The 22817-nt window shown below is 40.8% G+C and overlaps 1 protein-coding gene across 9 annotated transcripts; it reads right to left on the reverse strand.

Moving 5' to 3' along the window:
• Positions 1 to 33: 33 nt before the first annotated feature.
• Positions 34 to 22027, reverse strand: LOC106660189 (protein diaphanous). Of its 9 annotated transcripts, none has more exons than XM_023459289.1 (15): positions 20868 to 22016; positions 18545 to 18628; positions 7555 to 7722; positions 7175 to 7473; positions 6840 to 6866; positions 6145 to 6454; positions 5420 to 6064; positions 4564 to 4908; positions 4341 to 4483; positions 3760 to 4267; positions 3426 to 3680; positions 3176 to 3340; positions 2854 to 3097; positions 1262 to 1343; positions 34 to 1183 (listed from the first exon to the last, which is right to left on the reverse strand). In XM_023459289.1, the coding sequence occupies exons 2-15, from the start codon at positions 18578 to 18580 to the stop codon at positions 1162 to 1164; spliced, it is 3249 nt and encodes a 1082-aa protein (XP_023315057.1). In that variant the 5' UTR covers positions 18581 to 18628; positions 20868 to 22016; the 3' UTR covers positions 34 to 1161. The 9 variants fall into 9 exon arrangements, with proteins under 9 accessions (XP_023315057.1, XP_023315056.1, XP_023315058.1 ...); XM_023459288.1 differs by having other exon boundaries at positions 3760 to 4270; positions 20868 to 22015; XM_023459290.1 differs by lacking the exon at positions 6840 to 6866 and having other exon boundaries at positions 3760 to 4270; positions 20868 to 21963.
• Positions 22028 to 22817: the final 790 nt, after the last annotated feature.

Here is a 22817-nt window from a genome sequence, read left to right on the forward strand (position 1 = left end):
TTAATTCTTGAATGAAATACTCACTTTAATAGATTTTCAATTTCAATTAAAACTCATTTTATTACAATAAATTTTTTTTACAATTTATAATTTTGATACTACACATTATGGGAACCTTTTCGACATCAAGCTTGCCATATGTATTGGTACCATCCATTCACTTTTCAATACGATCAACATTTTGTATTTTGAAAAAATATAAATATGTGTTTTTATATGCAAAATAAATGTTCATTTTTTACAAGTTGCATTATTTTAACAATGTGTACATCTAAAAATGTTGTATTCACAGTATAGATACAATGATTACTTTTTCATTCAAGCAATCAAATTACAAATCTACATCTCATTTATTCACTTACACACACATATAGTATTCTCAGGCAAATCAACTGTTTATTGCTTTATTTTAATATAAATATTACTTTTTGTACATGTTTAAAATATACATTGCAACATGAAAGTATTTTTATTTAAGTAAAAAAAGCAACATGCAAAGATAATTTTATCTCAACATTCATTTTGATACAAGCTTTGAAATTTTAATAAATTTAAGGCAGGATCATTAGGTTTTTGGAATTTGTGCTTAGGTACATACTTCATTCAATTACCATTCATCAAATCATGTAGTCTTATCATGATTGTGTACTTTTTCTTGTACTTCACAGAAATAGTTCAATCAAGTTATATTGTCTATCTATAAAAGTAACTCTTGTCTATACTTTAAATGACATATCGAAACAAGTAATGAGTTCTTCATACACAATCCATTATTATTGAACTTAACACTCTGTTGCTGTAAAATGTTCAAGTTTCAATAATTTAAACAAATCGGAAATGGATTGAAAGTTATCTTTTGCATTTTTCTTCGTTCTGGTATTCTTCATAAAAAATATTGGTTTTGTAGCATTTCTATATCCTACTTCGACCATATTCCATATTAAACTTACAACTTTTAAAGTTGTAAAAAATAATTTGCTTCTCTATTAACATTAGAACAGTGTGTATCTGCTTGGACGGGGTGATTACAATAATTTTGTCATTTTCAAGGCATACAATTTTTCATGTACTTTTTAGGGACACCTGACTATTGAATTCTAAAAAATTTATTTGCTTTCAAAAATATCTCATCACAGCTTATTCCTTGTCAGAGACCTTATGCTACGCTGAACCAAGAAGTTCTCTGGAAGTCAAAATCATTAATGTTTTTAGATGATTTTCAAAGGATTATTAAATTTCATATTAGATGATTTAAACTTACGTGGATAATTCTCTACCAAGTAACCCCGTTCCAACCAATCCTGTACGAGAACGACTCCTATTCAATTGTGCTCTTCTTTCAGCTGTGAACAAATGAATGAAATATTAGTCAATATCATTTTGTAAAATTTGCATATGTAAGGCCTGTCATATAAAAATGATATGTAATTGTTAAAATTGATGTCCATGCAAGTACGAATTCAACTTAAGTTGAGTTTCACCATTTTGTCGAGCTCATTAATTATGTGCCAAAGTCAGTGTTGAAGTACAAATTGTTATACACATTTCTTGTAAGTTCTTTCAAAAAGTTTTTTGAATCCTTGTATCAGTCTCAAAGAGAGAATGGGGTAAAAATCCCACCGGTGAACCGCGATGAGCAGAATTGAGGAGAGCATAATTTTAATTTTCCTTCCAACATTGACTTGAGCATCTTCTTAAATACTAATGTAAACAAACGAGCATACACGAACAATTAGTTCTACAGAAAACTATATAATGTGTATTAGCAGGATTCAATTCACCTGCCTACCATGTAAAATCGATTCAAATTTCACAGTAAAGTAAATCGTGACTTCACTATATATAATAATATTATATTAGTAGCTTATAATTAGATAAAAAAAAATAAAAATAATGATTATTAACATTTCTTAACATCGCATTTAATACCGTGTAATAGAAAATATTATTACAAATGCAAACTATGTTATTAGATTGATTATAAAAATAAATATAAAAAATTTGCTTTGAATATACATAAGAAGAGAAAACAAAAAGAAGGCACACTTTGCATAGGAAAATACAGAGTCGAGAAGATAACTTTTAAAATATACAATTAACACTTGCGCTTATCATTAACAGTAAACTTGTCGCATTTTTTACCATTCCGCCAAATTTTCCAAGGTCTTTTTTGTAATTCAGATTGTGGCGAATCGGCAGCAATGGTAACTGTTTCTATTAATTCATTGTTTGGTAACGGTACTTTCTTACGTCTATAGCTCAAGAGTCTTTTGAAAGTGTTTTTGTGACTTCCTAAAGCAATTAGTTTCCCAAGTTTCAACGATGAATTGAGAATACTAGAATTATTATTACAACTGTTATCAAAAACATCGTCACAGTAAAGTTCGGAAGATTTAATAGAAATATTTGAGGCGACGTTTGAGCGATTATTAACCGAAATATCTTTGTCACTAAAATTAGTATCATTTGTGGGAATGCCCTCCGATTCAGTAGGTGCATTAACAAATGGCGTATCATTTTGATTTTTCGTTAATTTTCGCGAAGCGTCATCTGTCAAATTTGGCAATGATGAAGTTAAATTCAACACACTAGTAGCTGTTAAAGAGTCTCTGCGTCTCTGCATTCTAAATGTCCGTCGTCTTTTAATTACAGTTGGTTTAACAATAAAACTTTTGTCTCCGTTTTTGCTGAGAACCTGTTCTCTCATGCTTTTTTTTCGATCAACAGCACTATTTTTATGGAAATATGTCCGAATTCCTCTGATAGCATCAAATTCGCCGTTTAAATCCTTTCTGTACCGATTCAATCGCCGTGCGCTCGAATGTTTGCGTCTCAATAGCGTCCTAAACTTACCACCGGCGGCGCGTATTTGACGCTTTCGACGCTGATCGGGTCTGCTGAATGCCGAACCAGTTTGCAGAGCTTCCATGAGGCTGTCCATCACTCCTTCTTGAGTCTCGTGAGCGTTCATGTCAACCAGAGCACGTTTGCGTTCGGCTCTCGCTGCTCTTTCCGCTTCCGCCTTTTCTCGCGCTTCTCGTGCACGGCGTTGCTTCTCTTCTGTTTCGCGAAGTTTAATAATTTCTTTTTGTGCTTGCTACAAGTAGAAAAAGTTATGTAAATATTTTAAAAAATAACGTTTTCCTTGTTGATAATAAAAGAAAATGGAGCTTACTAAAAAGTCATCTTTGAACTTTTTGATATCGCCAAAAAATTCTTCAATCGTGTATTTTGCCTTATCGAATACGAAAAATTCTGATATTTCTGTGTATAAACTATCCATATGCTTGAACATACTTTGCATAGTTTCATACGATTCTCGAGCTTTTTTACCGAACGGCTGTAAAAACATACCAATTAGTTTCCATGCAAAGACGGCTTGAAAAATTTAATAATTTCAACTTTAAGTGAAAAATATGAGTTACCGTCATGACTTTTGCAAAGTGATCTTGATCACTTTGAGGTATTTTTGCGTTATTGAGATCCTGCTCTAGATTACGAATGTTAGAGTCCATTTGTCGCAGAGTTCGTTGAATATTTTCTAGCGACACTCTACTTGCTCTATCTATGTGTGTTAATTCTTCAGAAAAGCTCAAGCAATCCGGGAACTTCCTTTCAATTGTGTCAACTAGATAGTGTAACAACGTCTGCTTGTTTTCTATGTCTTTTGTACTCGTCAACTACAATAATTTAAGTTTTATGATTAACATCATTGTTTAATCGTTAGTGTGAATGATAAAAAAGGTTAATAGAACTTACTTTTGTAAGGAAACTAATTTCAAATCCGAAAGCTTGTCCATTTTTCGATCCTGAATTCATGTAATTACCGCACAATAAAATAAGTTCAAGAATCTTGGCAAACTTTTTACTACTTTTGACTTCTTCGCAGGCAGCTGTACCGGCAACGATATCAGGTTTGATATCCGCAACAAGCTCATCGTATTTTAACATAAAACTCAGCGACCTTAGCCTCGGTAATAGTCGTTTTATTTGCGAAACTGTGACACAGAACTGCTCGGCTTCCGTCAGATCGTCGTACTGATCTTTGTAATTTTGTAATTTAGTTAATTGATCTGGTGGTGGTAAATACTGAATAAGTCCTTGGAGAATGTTGTCGTTGATAACTGGACCCTCGCATCGTAACAAACATGATTTGACCTCTTGGTAAGATACATGTTTGAGCGTACCGTTGAGCAGAATCAAGATATTTTGCGCCGATTTACCATCGAGTACTTTCAAATCCTTGACCTTTTTCGCGGTATTTGACCTGCTATTCAATTATTAAAATTAGATTTAAGATGCAAATAAAAAATTCGATGTAGATACTAGTCCACTCATACCTATCAACTACATCGTCTATTTTTCTCGTTGGTGGTTTCGATGAGAACTTCTGCGCTAACCCATTTAATAAATCTGGACTGGCCAATTTATCTTCTTGTACCTTGACCCAAAATGACTTCTCAGACATCTTGTGAGGTAAAATCTAAGGTGAAGTAAAAATGGACGAGATGAGATCAAAGTCACTGAATTAATTTTTTCAATGTTTTTATAAATTCAACTTACTGCTTTCCAATTGGCTCTTTTAAGAGGTTTGTCGACGTCCCATTTTTTCTTCGGTTTCATACCGTGTGGTAGTACTTGGACAGCATTTGGCATGGGCATCCTAGGCATACCCGGAGGTGGTGGTGGTCCCATGCCTGGCATCGGAGGCGGTGGAGGGCCCATACCCGGCATCATAGGTGGTGGTGGTGGCCTTGGAGGACCACCCATGCCGGGCATTGGAGGTGGCGGTGGTGGTCCCATGCCAGGCATCATCGGTGGTGGCGGTGGAGGAGGTGGACCGCCACCGCCTGGTCCAGGCATTGGTGGTGGAGGTGGAGGTGGACCACCAGAACTATTTACAAGTTTCTGTAAAAATCAATTTGAATAAAGTTTAAAATTTGAAATTTATACTGTACATTTTTGACAAAACTAATCCCATGAAAAAATTAGAAACAGCTGTGTTGACGACCATTTGAAAACTAAAAAAAGTTTTTATTTTTTTAGGCGATTGAAGCAACGATAAAAGTGACAAGTAATAATAAAAAATCTTGTCATCAATAGGTTTTAGAGAAATTTTTAAAATGGATCAGGTCGTTAAAAAGAAATTAAAATTTCGAACAATCAAAATTGAGTTAAGATTCGATCATCAGAATTAAAAAAAATCAGTGAAACCACCTTGAATTTTGCTCACTTCAGCCACCTCTAACTAATTTTTTTACTCTTGTTAACGAATAAGAAATGAACGTCAATAAAAGAGTACCGATAAGCAATTTGTGCCAACAATCAAATAGCGACACAAGCACTAGTACAACACCAATTATAAACGACTTTCGATCGCATAATCGTTCGAACGCGCAATAAAGTCAAAGAAAATTACCAATCCAATGCCACCGGTAGTGCGACCGGTGCCTTGCTCGAGCTCGCGAATGATGTTTTCTGCGTGCTGCAATTTTGCCTCGGCCTCCTGCTTGCGGGCTATGGCGTCCTCGAGCTTCTGCGTCATCTCGATGAGCCGCTGCTCCTCGTCGGCGCGCGACTTCTCCACCAGAGTCTCGATCAGCGGCTGCACGTCGATCTTGAATCGCTTGGTGGCTCGAAAGTCCGGATCACAGCCCGAACGGTGCAGAACAATTTGCGACACGCACTCCTCGATGAGCTTGTAGTAAGCCGGCCTTATCTGAGCGTCGTCTCGGATGAACAGCAGATGCTGCAGTATCGAGAGAAAATACGGCTCGGCCACGGTGTCCATGACCATGTTCTTGACGACCTCGAAGCAATCGTTGACATCGTCCAGCTCGAGCCTGACGTGATCGAACCGTTGCACGAACTCCTCGTAATCCTCGTCCTTGATGTCGTTGAAAATTTTCAAATGCCTCGTTAGATCTTCCGACTCGTCTTCGTTCTCCAACGTTTCGAGTATATCTGCCAAGCCGACGCGCATCAATTCGTTTCGTAAATGCAATCGAAAGTCGAGCTCCTCTGCCGACGATATGATGGAATTTATCAGTTGCAGACACACAACCTGAAAAGACACACATGCACGTAAACACATTGAGTTCGGTGAAAAATCCCAGCGAGCGATTAATCGTCCGTCAAACTTACTCGTAAATTTTCGTTCTGTTTGTTCATGAGACCCTGAACGATAGGTAGGAAGCGGTCCTTGCCGTTGAACTCGCCGTTCATCGTTATGGCGTCGAGGACTTTTTTGTGACTCTCGCCGGATATGAGGCAGACGGCACCGAGGAGCTTGACAGCTTCGCACATGACCGACGGCTTCGACGGCTCCAGGGAACGGGCGACGATCGTCAACGCCTCGTGGTGCGCCAGCATCTCCTTGATGCCGACGGTGTTGTTCATGATCGCTTTGAGGCATCGTATGCACTCGTATTGAATTCGCTCGTATCGGCTGTCGCTGTTGGATCGAAATGACAAAATTAGTTCGTGGTTTTTTATTTTGGGACATTTCATCGATGAAAAATCGGCTAGATTCTACTACAAAATTAGTAAAACGCTACTTGTTGCGTACGTGGGTGCGATTGAAATTAAAAAATGTATCTAATGCACTCAACGAGGATGGAAATGATTGTGTGTAGTAATCAGAAATGTCGGTGGACTGTTCAAAACTGTATCTGGATACTGATAAAAAAAAATGTACAAAAAGTCTAACGTTTCGAACAAAAACTAAAAATAATTCAACAACGCTAAAAAAACAAAAATTAACAGCATGACAAAATAAAGGAAAAAATCAAGTACTAATGTATAAAAACACAGTAACAACGTTGGTATTTTAAAATTACCTAAGTTTATTTACTTGCACGATAACACTGTAATAAAAGAGAAACTTGAATGTATAATTTTTCATTATGTTAACTGTCGCACATTGTGAACTCGTAAAGCCTGAATAAAAGTAAATATTTTTAAACGTGTTTACTCGAATCTCTATACTTTTCGAACAAATAAATTCGGTATAGAAATGACAGAAAACGTGTTTTTAAATTTTCAATTTTTTCCGCAGGCTTCGATATCACTTTTTAACGAAGAGAGAAAGAGAGAATACGACCGACGTATTCATAATTGTACATTCTGGAACGCGATTAGTATGGCTTTTAAAAAAATTTGCGCCGCTACTCACTTGCGATAACACTCGTTGAGCGTGACGAGAACTTGTTTGAGGCCTTTGGTGCCGAATTCCTGGACCCAACTCAGAGGATTGTTGGTCAACGCGATCCTGAGAGACTCGACGCACGCGTGGATCTTGTTGACGCTTATGTCCGGCTGCGACAGGTACTGTATGTAATCGGCCGGTTTGTCAAATTTGTTTCTACTCTCTTGTATGCTGCCTTTGTAGTGCAGTATCAGCATCTCTTTCTTCTTTTGCGCCGACTGCTGTCGTAGCGGCTCCTTTTTCGCGTCCGACAGATTCATGTTTGCCTGGATTTCGAGTGAAAAAATGACAATTGCAGTAGTGATACTTTGATAAAAAAAAAAAAAAAAAACGAAACCATCACTCACCAATAGTTCTTCGAACTTATCATTGGTAGTCTCGTCGTCCATGCGTTCGATCATGCAGCGCTGCTGCTCGATCTCGTTAAAATCGTCGGAATTGGGCCGAGGCATCGTGTTGGGCCCTGTACTACCTCCTCGGCCGGATTTTTTTGGCCTTCCGAACCATGTGTCCAGCTGAAAAATAAACCAACGTAAGCGTCTTTGGCAGAACATCGGATGCGAGTAATTTTGTATATTTGTTCACAAGCACAGCGTCGCTATAGTTCTGTTCGCATCACTTTACTGAATATAGTCGTGTACCTCGGTGACAATTTTTAAATCACGATTTGAGAGTAAAAAATTGTCGACGAGCAAAAATAAAAAGAAAACACGCCAATGCCAAAATCAAATACATCAAAGATGAATCGAAGTTACGCGACGAATATAGTCAGGTGAATTTGTTATTCAAATTTTTTTTATGCCAAGAGATCAATAAAAACGATCTGATTCATTGTCGAGCGCGCTGATTTTCCTGTCTTCAACGCGAACAAATATAGCTTCTCACGCAAGAGAGCGTAAAAATAAAAATTACACTCGAAGCGCACAGTGCTGCGCACATTTTGCGAAAAACCTTGTGCTGCAACACAGCAGCACTGCGCCAAAAAAACAGAAGGAAAAGAAAAGCGCAACGATCACCTTTAAAAAATCCATCGACATCGTGCAGAACAGCCAATGCATCGTGCCGACTCACACGGGGGTCTCACTATTATTAAAATTCAGCCGGCGCGCGCGCGTATGGATATATATTATGGTAATTCGCGCAACAAAGTTCAGTCGCGCTTACGTACGCGGAACGTTACACCGCAGCCAGCCGCGAGCTCGTTGTTTTCGGCTAAAATTCGCGCAACGTACTGACTGACATGCGACGGCTATTCAACTGTCATCGCACGAGGATGATACGGCGGTGCTCGCTCAGAACTTCGTATGTGTATGTACTGCAACAGACACACAGACACATAAGTACATGTATAATCGCGAGCACGGAAGTGCACATACGAGGCGACGACAACGGCCCACTCCGCGAGGCGCACACATACATAATAATAAATATTAGATAAGAAGCGTGCGGCCGATCGTGTGTGCGAGCGATACGTGTCGGGCTATAATGTTTACAACCCGCAAAAAGCCCATTGTTATATTTCGGTTCGCGCGAGCATTTCGTATATATACCGCGTGCACTCACACACGAGAGAGCTACAGAGAGAGAGAGAGATATGATCGTTGCATCGCGTTACCCACACGTGTATGTGTGTGCAAAAGAGTGAAAACAAATACGCCGTGTCGCACGTTCGTTGGCGCGATAATACAACAATCGATGTTGCATATGATACGTAGACGTTGAAAAATCGATTACACGCGTGTCGCGCTCGCGACGAAACAGAGAGAGAGAGAGAAAGAAAGAGATCGGTAGCAATTGCAGTTGCAGCTATTATATAGTAGCCATGCGTGCTGTAATACGTTATATACGCGCGGCTTCAAATTGGTGCGTCGGCAATAATTACGTTTAATGGGCACGAATGACGCGATCAGAACGTGTGTGTAGCGCAGTCGCTGCTCCTATTGCGCGATAATACATTTCGAAGGTCTATGTTTCAAAGATACAACACGAGCGGCTCGTGCCATACAGTGGCTCAACATATAATATAATATTCATGCTTTCCGTTGAATCACGAGAGCAAAAAAAAAACGAAAGCGCACGGCTCTCTAGATATGTCATAGAGCGGCACGGCTCTTTAAAAAATCGATATAGGCGCGCAAAAGCTCCCTGTGATGTAAGCGCACGCGTGCACGCAAAAATCCGCTACCTATATATACGTATAATATGCCGCCGCGGAATATTTTTGTATTTAAGCGCGAGCACCTGCATTACATGTAGCCACGCGCGGCGGTGAATGGCGTTAATTAAAACTTTGCATACAATGAGTTATATGCGTTCGCAAACGGCGGCGGCAGCAGCATCGGATCGTCACGCGTACAATGGCATACTGCAGCGGGGATTATTATATATATGCGTGTGCGAGTGCGTTGCGACACGTTGTGTGTACGCGGCGCAGATTATTAGAACGAGAGCGGTTTTCTCTCTCGAGAGAGAGGGAGAAATGAAAAAAAATATGCCGAGAATTCATTTCTTTGAGAACGAGAGAGCTGTTGATAAATGCACGTTGGAAAAACTAGCACGAGTCAAAGAAAAAGCTCTAAACTCTTTTTCATTATTTGACTCTCGGAGGAACTGTGGGACAACTTTTTATCGGATTCTGCTCGCTCAATATGACAAAGCCAAGAATAAGAAAAAAGGCGCGTGACAAAATTAAACGATCGTTTTGAATATTGCACGCACGCGTTTTGTCAACGAGTCGCTCGCACTCAGCGCTAAACTTTCGTATATGCGAACAAAACACGACAGGATCGCGATAATAAACTCTTCGCTACCGGTGTCTCTTCTATTGTTCTTCGCCACCTCGTACATGTGTTAACGCGTACCTATATAATAATGTTTGTTGCGCAAAAAGCGTATACGACATTATGCTTAATGATAAATGATCGTCTCTGAAAATTCCTACACGGTCAAACTCACTTTTTTATTTTGATGATATTGCACAATATACGGCTGCTATTCAGGTTAAAGTCTCTCACGGATTTTTACGCCCACGCGTCGACGAAAAGCTACGCATCGTAAAGAAACCTCTCGAGCGGCGAACGTTTAAATTTATAATAAATATAATACACACTCGAAGCGCCCAGAGCACAATGGAAGTAATCCAAGTCCTTATGAATTCGATTCAATTGTTGAAAAAGTGTTCGAAATCGCGCGTCGTATGAGCTAAGATGTGTCGCAAGACCGTCGTCCTAACGTCCTACGTACATACTGCCGCATGCCGCGCTTGGCTCGTTCTGGACGTCAGCTGGGCGTGTGGCTTAATCCGTGTGCTGCGTCGCAACGTGCCACCCTCTTAGCGGCCGGGAAGGCTGCTTAGATCGATAATGACAAAGCTCGAGACGCGCGCGATGCCTAAGGTCACCTGTCGGATCGACGTCACAAAAATGCGATTTTTTCCCTCTCTCTTGTTACATATCATATTTTGAGCAACGAGCGAGATGATTGATAGAATATCTCTCTTTTGAATTTTACATTTTACAGCAATAAATCTTGCGTTATTGTATGTTTATATTCGAGATCAGTGATTTATAACTTTGTCATTTACGAACGAAACATAAATGAGACTTTGTTTCTCAACTCCATCAATGTGTACTTAAATAACTTCTTCAAACATTTATCGTGCTCGCGTTTATTTTCAATTTTATGCCGAAATCAAAATCAACATTTCTTTTTTTTTTTTTTTTGAGAGTGAACAAAAGACTAAAAGGTCGATTCGATTATATTACTTGGCATTGCGCTTATAATTGGATGGTATTTAATCCAATCGAGTCGATTTTAATCTGATGAAAAATACGCCAGATAAGCCCGCGACGCCGACAATAACCTTTTTGCATCGCGGCTCAATACATAATATCGTGCTTGAATTCCATCAGGCTAAGCTCATGGCTCATTTCGATTCGAGTACGCGATTGTCCCCGATATTTTGTTTTTCTCTCTCTCTCTCGCTCTCGATAATTGCAAATTCGATTTCCAGGACGCGCCTGAATAACTTGGAAAAAAATGCATCTATTCGATGAGCGCGTGTGCACGAGCTGCATAAGGGAGGGAAGAATGCGTTGGACGACGCACACACACGCGCATGTGTGTGCACAATTAAAAACTAATTTGCGAGTAACAGGCAACTGTTAAAGTGAGTCACGAGCTTTCGTTGCGTCACATCCATCGTACATATATGTATATGCTTGCGCGCGTGCCTTCATTGTTGTTAATAATTAAAAAATTTCAAATAATTGGCACCATGATATACGTTCGATGTAAAGAGCTCTTACCCATTCGGTAATCATATTGCAATCGAGATTAGGACACACAGAGATGTATGTATTGTACACGCACACACACACACTTGGATCACAAGCGAGGACACAGCTTTAAAAGTATTCACATTCCAGCACAGGTTTTGCCTTCTCTGCTGCCGGTCAATTCTTCCTTCGAGCGCATTGCGGCATTTTTATTCATTTATGTTTTTTTCTTCGTTGGAGAGTCCCTCTTTCGACACGGCACCGAGGGAATAAAATTATCACTGTTTTCGGCCACGTTGTGTATTACGCGCACTCGAACACACTGGAATATTAATATTAAAATAAAAAAAAACACTCGATGTTTTGATTCTGATACGTGCTCTGTATTATACACGCGAGATAATACAGAGTGCCCGCGTGAATTTTGAGATTTCGTGCTACGAATTAAAGTTAATAACCGTCTATGGGCGTGTGGATCGGTGTCTGGTTTGAGTGGATTATAATTTGCTAATTAATTCCAGAATCATCGCGATGATAAACAAAGCCGAGGCCTACATATAGCGGCGCTGTTTAATCAGATGTTGTATTTGAAATAGAAGAAACGAAGGTTCTGAGTTTATAGCGAGTGATAGACGACGACGACGACGTAGTCGTGTAAATGGAAACTCGTGTTACACGAGCGCTCGCGTGATGACCTCCTTGCGGTCAGCTGATCCTGGCGTCGCGAGATCTGCATATATCGAGGAAAAATTATACACGTCGTTAAAAGTACCACCCGTACAACGACGACGACGCGAAATCGATCGAATGGGTAAAATGCGTGACGAACTTGATTCTGATACTTTTTCTGCTTCTTCTTTTTTTTTTGTACGCTTTCGCGATAACGTCGACGCCTGTTGTGTGTATGTAAGTTTGTGTGCGTGTGTGATACTCGGCGAGCTTCGACACTGACGCACGTGAGAGCAATATATTTATAGGTATGATGATGATAGTCGTCAAAACAGTCGAGAGCGCCTCGAACTCGAGCTCTGAATAATTTTTTTTCTCTCTCACTTTTTTTTACCTCTCGTGCGTCCAAGGACGAGTGTGACTTATACATACAAACACGAGGAGCAGCTACGTACATACGCGTTTGCATCAATTTTCTCGAGCTCGAAAAAAAGAAACGAGCGAGGCGTTTATTCGACGAATTATCGCATCGTTATTTCGAGACGTATACGCGCGTGTCCTCGAGTTGCCGATGTGTTTGATTTTCATGCGAGCAGAGTGTGTAGGTATATGATGTGTGTATATACGCAGACCGCAGCGCAGAATCCAGATGACAAAGCGACAATCGGCAATTCAATGCAGCTCGATCGCGCGCAGGGTATTTTCAAATGTAATTTGTGCCTTCGCTCGACGAGCGTCTGTTAGTGTGCGTGTGTATGTACATATCGTCGCCCCAGCGCAAGAAGGTATCTATTTCCAAGCTGTAGCAAGAAGGATACTTACTCGCGCGCAGAGGCAAAAAGGTATCTAACTCGAGCGCAGCGGCAAAAAGGTATCTAATTCGAGCGAGAAGCAAAAAAGTAGCTTATTCAAACGAAGTGGCAAAAAAGTTTTGACGCGCTGAATTTAGGTTGGCAACGGAGCCGTAAATGATAAAATTTTGTTTCAACATTCAACATTCAACATTTAATTCAAAGCTATGTAAAGCCGATAACTTCTACTTTCCTTTCATAACATACAAAGTTCTCCACAAGTGGCAAATTGAGTCGAAATCGCGGTGAGATTGATTTGTTTGCTCGCATTACAAATGGATGAAAATCATTACACTAGCTAAATCGTTTTTTTCTCTTTTTTGCTCTAATACAAAACAAAATTTTATCATTTACAGCTCCGTTGCCAACCTAAATTCAGTGCGTCAAAACTTTCTTGCCACTTCGTTTGAATTAGCTACTTTTTTGCTTCTCGCTCGAATTAGATACCTTTTTGCCGCTGCGCTCGAGTTAGATACCTTTTTGCCTCTGCGCGCGAGTAAGTATCCTTCTTGCTACAGCTTGGAAGTAGATACCTTCCTGCGCTGGGGCGACGATATATATGTGAATGGAATGTCTCGAACTGCGACGATCAAGAGGTGTGTACTGTATAACTGTGCAGCGCCGAGAGAGCATTGCAATTTTTCTCTCTCGCTCCGAAAGCAACACGTATACGCAGCAACGCCGCGGCGGCACTCCGATTATATCGCGCGAGCACCCGCCACGCGATAACAGCGAGAAAAGAAAAAAAATTCGATCGAGCTTTTGACATTCTTGTTGTTTCTCGTAAATTTTATTGCTTTTTATACATCGAGAGTCGAAATTCAGGCGATCGATAAGACGAAGGGGACGCCCGCTCGAAATTTCACTCGATTCGCGTTGACGTGCCGAAAAATAACTATAACTTATAACAAAAGCAAAGCCGCGACGTCGTCACTGTTTAGTTTTGATATACAACACAACACGAGCAACAAGTGATCGCGTGCAATAGCTCGCTGAAAATAAACGAATTTCGTCACGATTCGGAAGCTTCTTCTTTTTCATTTTTTTTGTTCGCCGACGCGCGCGTATAATACGTCATCTTTAAATCCACGAGAGAAAGAAGAGGTCACAAATTACGGGTTCTCGGTACGTTTTTTTTTCGTTTTGGCAAACAAAAATCTCAAAATCCAACGGGCAGGCACATCGATTATTGAAGGCACGCTTACGCGCGCGTGCACACGCACACCGCAGGCACTGATCCATGTTTGGAGTAACACACACACAAACACACACTACTTGGCCAGAACTGATGTTATAATTATTCTACACACCAGGAGAAGGAATGCCGCTGTGGAGCACACGCGACATACTTAGCACGCTAAAACGCACACATGCAATAATAAAGACACATATGGGAGCGTAATTTTGATAGCACCGGCGGCGGCTGGTGGCTCCGTTCGCGCGACGCTCCAATCGCAACTGAATTGCCGTGACAGCAGCGGCGGCGTCTAAAGCCGCAGAAGCAGCTGCTGCGCTGATATCATATAAGAAGTACATCACGGGAGTGACTTCGTGTTGAAGTGTGTGTGCGTTTTTTCCATATTATCTCCCAGCCGTCTCGTGCAGCTCTCCGAGACGTTGTCGTCGCCTCCGTGTCGAACTCGCGTCGTTGCATTGTGTCTGCAGCTCGCGCGTACGACTTATAGAATATGCTTCATTGTATCTTGCAATGCATTTAGAACACGAGCGCGCCCCCCGAAGCATTGTTTCGTTTATCGGACTTGTGGCCAAATTTTTCTTGGCCTATAGACGGAACAAAAATATTTTTTCGAGATTCGTGTAAAAAAGTGCGTGCTTTATTTCGCAACGGGGGAGATTTAAACGCGCGGAAAATCCGTAACAGCCGGCATCGAGAGTATACACACAATTATACATTATACCGGGTACATATTAATGTATAGAAAAAATTTAGAAGATTGTTTATTTTTTTATCAACTTAAACATTTCGAACGATCGATTGTTTCATTTGTTTTCAAGTATGTTTACGATGCTTTCAGATATGGGTCAATGGTCCATGGTAAAGTAATATTGGAAGGCAGATGTGTTTAAAAACCTCGACGTCGTTTCTTTCATTGTTCGATGAAGCTATATAGCTGTCGGCCGAGCTCTGCGACGACAACTCGAGTACTTGATGCCATATATAAATATTATTTAAAACGCTGTTTGCGGATGGACTACGCGATCTGCTCATTTTTCTTGTTTAAATGATAATTCGGTGTACGCGTGTGTGTGTGCACGCGAGTGTTTATATGAAACGATCGTAACAGGAAGAAATGTGTATAATGACTTATGCACGCTGATACGGATCTATGTAGTGAAAGCGTACTGTAAAGTATGGCATATTATATCGCACGCGTTATAGGGAAGGTATAGAGCATGAAAAGTGTGTATGTGTGTGTACGTATGTGTGTATGAAAACCGTAAGATCGATTATAGCGGCCCGCCGCGCGTGTGAATGCATGCCCCGGCCACATTTTCGAGAAAAAAAAAAAATTCGGTACACCTCGAACGAACTCATATACTACTTCCATATCCGCGAACGGAAAGTCTACGAGGGGTCAGTCTTGCGATTGCTCTAGAAAAAAAAGGAGCCTAACTTTCTATATCAGAGTCACGGAGGCATGACCGTCAAGCGCAGTACATCCCTGTGTATATATATTTCGTCGGAAACAAAGGAACGGCGCCTGACTGCAGCGGCGCGCGCGAAGTCTATCACAACTGCACAAAAGCCGCGCGCACGGCGCGAGATTCGCGGGCCGATTATACGACGTTTTACGCAACGGTCGTGCTGGGTAGGTAAGCGATATCGCCGCGTACCAAGTGGCAATGGTTCGACTTTTCTATTCCATTCTACTTATTACTAATTCAGGTGGATTAAGGATACCGCCGGATTTTCGAGTTCTGTGATGTAGATTTGGAACGATTGTCGTTAAATAACGAACCTATAATTCAAAAATGTGTACAGATTTTGTTATGTAAAGTCTAAAGTGATCAAGAAGATCAACAAACATAGACCTTCATCTCAATCACGACGGCAAATAGTTGAACAAAACGGAGTAGATTTTCTCTGAATCGCAATATCCTAATTTTTTAAACGAATTTTCCTTTGGAGTAACGTACACGCGTGAAAGTCGCCGGATATTGCTAACTCATTTCTAATAGAAATCACATTCAAAGTAGCGAACGAAGAAGAGGAAAAAGAATCGTAATGGATTTAAAACATTCAATTCTTAGCACGAGCAGAGGAACAAAACTTAGTAGAAAGAGATTTTCATACAATATGAAACATTTTTTGATAGAGGAAAAACGGAACTTACGCTCGAAGTCGGAACGATCGTTTAAGCAGGAGATAAGTATAAGTACGAGTATTCGAGGTATCGCTCGAGTAAATTTCCGCAAACGATAGATGTGTGTCAAGGTATGCTGCATTCCCGATTTTCAGGTAGTTATACTAGTAATTCTTCCTACGCATCGGCACGTTTTCAAGTTCAAAGGGGGTATTCACATTTTTATCAGCATTTCATTATGAAGTAGATTAGGAGCAATTTTAATGAAACATCTAAGAAAATTTTCTGAATGTAAATAAAAAAATATTTCAAGTCCAGTAAAGGAAACAGTAAGGCTATAATTCTGAAATCAATCTATCCTCTCTTATCCTACCAATAATACAACAATTATTGCAGTGAAATTACCACACACGTTACTTTTTCATGAGGATTAACTCCTCCTGCCCAACGCTAGTTATAAAGTTTCATTTCAAGAATCCTTCGTCGAAAACGATTCGAAGCATTTTTTAGTATTACTCAATAGCAGAGACTCCCAACCGAGTTTCGTGAATCGTAATACAAGTCTACAATGAGAACCAGAAAGAGGAAGAAGAGAGATGGATCACAAGAAGAAAAAAAAGGTACTGGAGGACCATGAGGTCATCCTCTCTCAGCTAATGATGCCAGCGCGAGCGGCTGTACTTATATGTGTGCATTTTTGAAACCGAGAGAGAGAGAGAGAGAGAGAGAGAAAAGTCGTGACGTCAGATTTTGCATAGAGAGCACGCGTTGGTCGCTCTTTTGCTTCTGTAATAGACTTTTTTCTCGAGAAAAATACGGATACTTATAGCTGCGCTCGTATTGTCCAATAAATATATAACAGCATTTGCAAGCATAAGAAGTTATTATCAAATTTTTACTGTCACATTCATCAAACTCAGCGATATCTGTTTAGTATAATTTTTACCACAAGGAAAGAGCAAAAATGTCACGACAAATCGTCACGCACAGTGTCATTTTTCGCCAATGAATGGATGCACCGACATGTCATATAAGTCGGATGAACACCCGTATCCATTGATTTGAGGGAAAATTCTACATGCTCATGTAGACTCATGATTCATTAGCTCGAATAAACTCTAAGCTCGATGAGCGATGCAATTTTTGTGCGCATAATCGCACGCGTGTGCCTATGGCGAAAATATAGCCTCGACACGTGGTCTGCATTCCCCAGTATACGCGAAGATATTGCATTTCAATGCACACGCACACACACGTATACAAGCTCGGCTGCTCGAGCAGAGCATCGTTGCAATTTTATAACTGATCCACTGCGAAGTAATAACTAAATGCGGAGCAAATCGTCGCGTTACGTACTGCTACTGCTTGTGTGTACGCACGCATTGCGCACAGTAGAGATCGCAGAGACGCACTCGGAGAAGAAGAAAAAAACCGGGCAACGCGTTTGAATATCTTATCTGCAGCGGCAACGGAGAGCGCGAGCGGCTGTCGTTTGAAAAGATGTGACATCTTTTATAAAGCCGTTATCGTTTTAAACAATGGACGTGTATGTTTATGTGTGGCGCGTGTAACTCCCATTAAAATACATTCACACGCGTGCCTGTCTGCTCTTTGCATGTGTGTGCGTGTGTGCGTCGAATTTCAAATGAGCGACTTTTTGAAGTCTTCCTTTTTTTCTTTGACATCTTTCTTTTTTTTTTCATCTTGTAACACTCAAATATTAAGAGCAATTACTTGTACATCTTCTGATGAAATGTTAAAATACTTTATGGAGAGCTAAATTGATGCGAGCAAATTCATTTCACATATTCTGAATAGTGGATTAGAAGAATGCATGTTATCAAGTGCACAAGTTTCCAAGGAACTAAGATATGATTATCAAAGTGTAGATAAAACATTAGTCGACTGCTCTGCGTACTCTTCTACACTAGCTAGTAGTAATATAGCTTCTATGTAAACATGAGATCACTGAGGCATGTTAAATTACATGTTTGAGTCTTTGGCACATATAATAATATGTAATAATAGAATTCCTTTTTTTTAAATTAATATCCTCATTCATTGCCTATTGAATGGTATAAACAGTACACATTTAGTTCAATCAAATACTGTTTGCTAGCGAGCAGAATGTATATCAAAGTGATGCAACACACTATTGACGCTTGATGATTGTGCTTTATATAGTAAAACTAATAAAATTTGAAAAATACTTACAAAGCCGCTGGATGCTTTATCTCTTCTACTCGTCATGATTTGTGAAATACTGATCAAAATTCACTCCAATACATTTTCATTCCCCTGAAACACAAATTAAAAGGTAAGTATAGGTCTTGGAGTGCATCGAGAGCTAATAATTTCAAAAATTTCAATCTAATGAATCATTCAAGGATTTTTAGTCTACTAAGAACTTTTAGTTTGGTTATTGACTAAAAGTAATTACATTTCCACACTCATAAGCAAAAATGTAATTATATTAAATACAAAATGATTTGCAAGATAATATTTTATGATCAAACATCAAACAAGTGCAATTCAAAGAGCTTGTAAAGGATCTAGGTTTTTTTTCTCCAATCATCAATTGTACTGATTCATAAGTGTAGAGCAGTCAAGCACAAATAAAGCTATAGCTGTAGTAGCCTCATCATATAATGATCAAACTGATTTAATGCACAGGTGTCCCTATAAACATGGCACTCGCACTAACACACTAGCATACTATGTACAGCAGCTCGACACATATATGTATAACACTCGGACACTTGTAGAGCTCCTATTGTTCATTCAACGAGTCGTGCTCGGTACAGCGGATCAAAACTCATATGCGTTGAGAGAAGCATTTTGCAGCGACGCACAGTTCGGTACATTATAGAAGCAATCGAAAACGTTTGGATAAGTCGCGCGCGGTGCATCGAACTCACTGCAGACCGTATACGAAATTAATATTGCGTGTACACAGCACCATCGTCCTTACCTCTCACTTGTGTATATTTTCCTTTACAGCTCGAGAGCCGAGCCACGCGCTCGTCGAGGCCCCGAACGATGCTCAATTGGATTCTCTATTGCTAAATGTATACCGCACGGAGTCGACTCGGTATAAACAGCAGTAGGCGAGTGTACACAATTCGCGGCGTCTGTTCGCACGTGAACTTCCTCTCCTTTTTTTGCCTTTCGTAAAAAAAAACCCAACCGAGGACAAAATACAGTTGCTGCGATTGGCTGAATCGTTCGCGCGCCAAATTCTGAAGCAAATAATTAACGAATAATTTTTCAGCCCGTGGTAATAACAATTTTCTTTAAAACATTCATTAAAACCGCTGAAGGTATTGAAAGCAATTAAACGCGTAAGTTAATGCTTTAAGCAGCCGAGAAAAATGTTGAAATAGTAAACGTTCATTCGTTCTCTATTTAATAATTTGCTTTGTTCAACTAGATGTTTGACTCCGTTACGTCCTTGGAGCATTTTATACAGTAGTTTTAAACGAAAGATAAAAGTTATCGCAAAGCCTTACGTACAATTTAAAAAGAGGTCTGTTCGTTTGACCAGATCTTATGTATAAGTTCAAAACTTTTACAGGTATACCTAATGCGTTATTGAAATTTATTCAAAGTAAAAAATCTTTTTCCGCGTCTAGCTACGAATAGCAGACTAATTATCAGTCGCGTCGAGAGTACTAGAACGACAACAAATCTCGGAGCTACCATTCGCCAAAGATAACACGTCGCTTCTCCCCCGCCTCTTTTTTATTTAACGTCAAATTGGTGTAAGCACATCAACACTCGTTGTTTGGCTAAACTTCATGTGTTGTGCATCTGTCAAGCGAGCCGGAGAGGATTTTAACGAATCTGTTTTCTGTCTTTCGCGGTCGTTCGCACGCGCGTACTTCGCCTTCGGATCTCCACGCAGGCATGCGAGGAAGCTGCTCTCCGCATGCGTGTCCATAAGAATTTCAGGTTCAATCCGCGATCCACGCGCTCATTATGCCTGATTAAAAGGCACGATGTATTGCGTTATTACCCGAAATTTCGAGCCTGTTTTAGACTTTTAATTAGATAGAGATACGTCGAACTGGTATCTAATTTTCGAATTTATTTAGCAAGGAGTGATTTTTTCTCAAATTCATTTATATCTAGTATCGAAAGGAGGAAGTTTCACTCCGCGTAGTCACAGTCCGAAGTAGCTGATTCGTCGCTTTATTAAACATTCACCATGTCTATATAGGCACCGTGTGTGCGCGTCGCGAGTCAATGCACTAACGAGTGGAATATTGTAAGGGACTCGATAAGTTGGTACACCCAACTGTTGAATCGCACATCAGAAACTAAGGTTCATTGCATCCCACACAAGCCACTGTACAAAAAATTTCAAGCCGTTCATTTTTGATCGAACTCCAATGGACATTTTTTTGTCCCCGTTCGCGCGAAGCCCCGTTACATTGACGTATAGAAAACCACGTTTTTTCCCCTCAAGCGAATCCCCCGATGAATGCATGTAAGCAGCAATAGACACTGTACGCGTACGCACGTACGAAATACACACCTATACAAATGCAGCGTAGAATCGGCCACCACGAGAGCTCGTGGTAGTACGAAAAAACAAAAAAAAACACAGCGAAGCGTTGAACTCGGTGGTTGCGAATGGAAATATATCACAATAGATGCTCGTGCATTCCTTGGGCTTGGTGCAGCCAGCATGCGAACGCACAATCTTGTAAATTTTCTCTCTCTCTCTTTCTCTTTTCCCTCCGAATCGCCGTATAAGATACAAGGCGAGAGCTCGGAACTATGCAAAGGCACGAAAAAAGACACACGCAGGCACAGATATATACACACACAGAGCTCGCACGCTGCCGCTAGTTTCTGCAGCAGAGCAGCAGCAGCTCCGAAAGGCACGTATTTTATTTTTATATATGCTGTATTATAATAATAATTTCGCGGAGGCACAAACTGCACTGCACCGCAGCACAACACTGCACTCACGCAGACACGCACAGACACACGCACACACTCGCGGAATCAGAAAACGCACTGCGTTGTTCACAGAAGCTTTCGGAAATTTTTCATCATTTGTCACGGCATCGTTGTTGCGATATGCTGAATTGTTATTGTTGCTGCGCTGGGTTGCCGCGCGCGCGTCCGGTCTCTTGCGCTCGCTCTCTCTCTCTTTCTCTCTCCTGCGGCTGGACGAGTCTCCGGGATCTATATTGTACACTCGTACACTACACGCACGACGCGCCGAATAAATGCACTCTCGCAACGTACGCTGATCGAAGCAAAATTCTGCGTGCGTAAATAATGCACGCACGCACACACACACGTTGTTGCTAGAGACCGGAGAATTGCCAAGAGTAGACTGGAGGCTGGCCACTCGGAGAGAGGAGTCGTAAGTCTGCACACACGACGGCCAGGCAGCAGCGCGCCCGTTAGAAATTTGTTATAAACTCCGACTGAGGTATATGTATAATGTAAGTGTGTGTATGGACTGTAGAGCGCTCGCTGGTGTCTATCTCGCTCTTTCTCTCGGTGACTCGGCGTTGCTGCTAGTACTATATGGTTGTTGGCGCCCGCGCGAATAGCTGCAGCAGCAGCCGCACTACACCATGAAAGCAACGACGCTCGACGGTGACTGGCTCGCGGCGGCGGCGGCGGCAGCCTCAGCGACTCTCACAGTCGTGCATTCGTATTATACGTGTGTGTGCCGCGAACTCCGATGTATATAGATATAATATGTAAACTAACGTTGCTTCGCGCGCATAATATATGCCGTGCCTCGCGTTGCTGCGGCAGTGGTCGAGCGAGCGCGCGCCGAGAGAGATTGTTTGCGCGAGGAGTGCGACTCGCCGCCGCCAATGCTGCTATATACACAACCGACGCTCCGAACTCGATCCACGAGTACGAGAGTACCGACTCGATCCAAACGTAACGCGCCAATGTATCATAGTTCCGTTGTTGGTCAGGTCACTCGCGCCACTTACCACGGATACTAACAAACAACTGACACTTTTTATACGTTTAACTATCTTTAGCTTTTCTGCACGTGTCCCGCTGATGCTGCAGTCGATTCGAGACTCTTGAAATACAATAACAGACAAATGGAAACAAAATCTTGGAGTCCATAATAAAGGGAATTTTGCGATCTCTAGAAGAGCAGCGATGCCCGCAGCAGATATGCAACCGTTTTTAGCGATCTGCTTGCCGTGGTCGCGGATCGTCCAGGCGCCTTCGTAATAATACCGAGAAACTCAAAAATTAACCGACACTGAAAGTTTGAATTCATGGAAAATTACGTTTTTTGGATTGTGTAAACAGTCACAGAAATGTTGAACGTACACGTGCGCAGAGAGATACATACGATTGAGAGCGTGACGATTGACGTTTGAAACATCGAATTGAAACTTTACGTCTTTCGTAAACCAACGTTATCTCTTTACGAAAAAATTCTAAAAAAGAGTCAATTTTAGCGTTTCGATGTAACATTTTACTCCATCGA

The sequence above is a fragment of the Trichogramma pretiosum genome, unplaced genomic scaffold (assembly GCF_000599845.2).
Source record: "Trichogramma pretiosum strain Unisexual culture from Peru unplaced genomic scaffold, Tpre_2.0 scaffold44, whole genome shotgun sequence".
Lineage (NCBI taxonomy): Eukaryota > Metazoa > Arthropoda > Insecta > Hymenoptera > Trichogrammatidae > Trichogramma > Trichogramma pretiosum.

What these genes read in the sequence shown, in the direction of transcription:
- LOC106660189 (XM_014383067.2), bottom strand. Translation starts at nt 18,580, where the DNA reads ATGACGAGTAGAAGAGATAAAGCATCCAGCGGCTTT. An exon ending in ATAGACGATGTAGTTGATAG is followed by an intron (nt 4,271 to 4,340) that starts GTATGAGTGGAC and finishes ATAATTGAATAG; the next exon opens with CAGGTCAAATACCGCGAAAA. An exon ending in AAATTAGTTTCCTTACAAAA is followed by an intron (nt 3,681 to 3,759) that starts GTAAGTTCTATT and finishes AAATTATTGTAG; the next exon opens with TTGACGAGTACAAAAGACAT.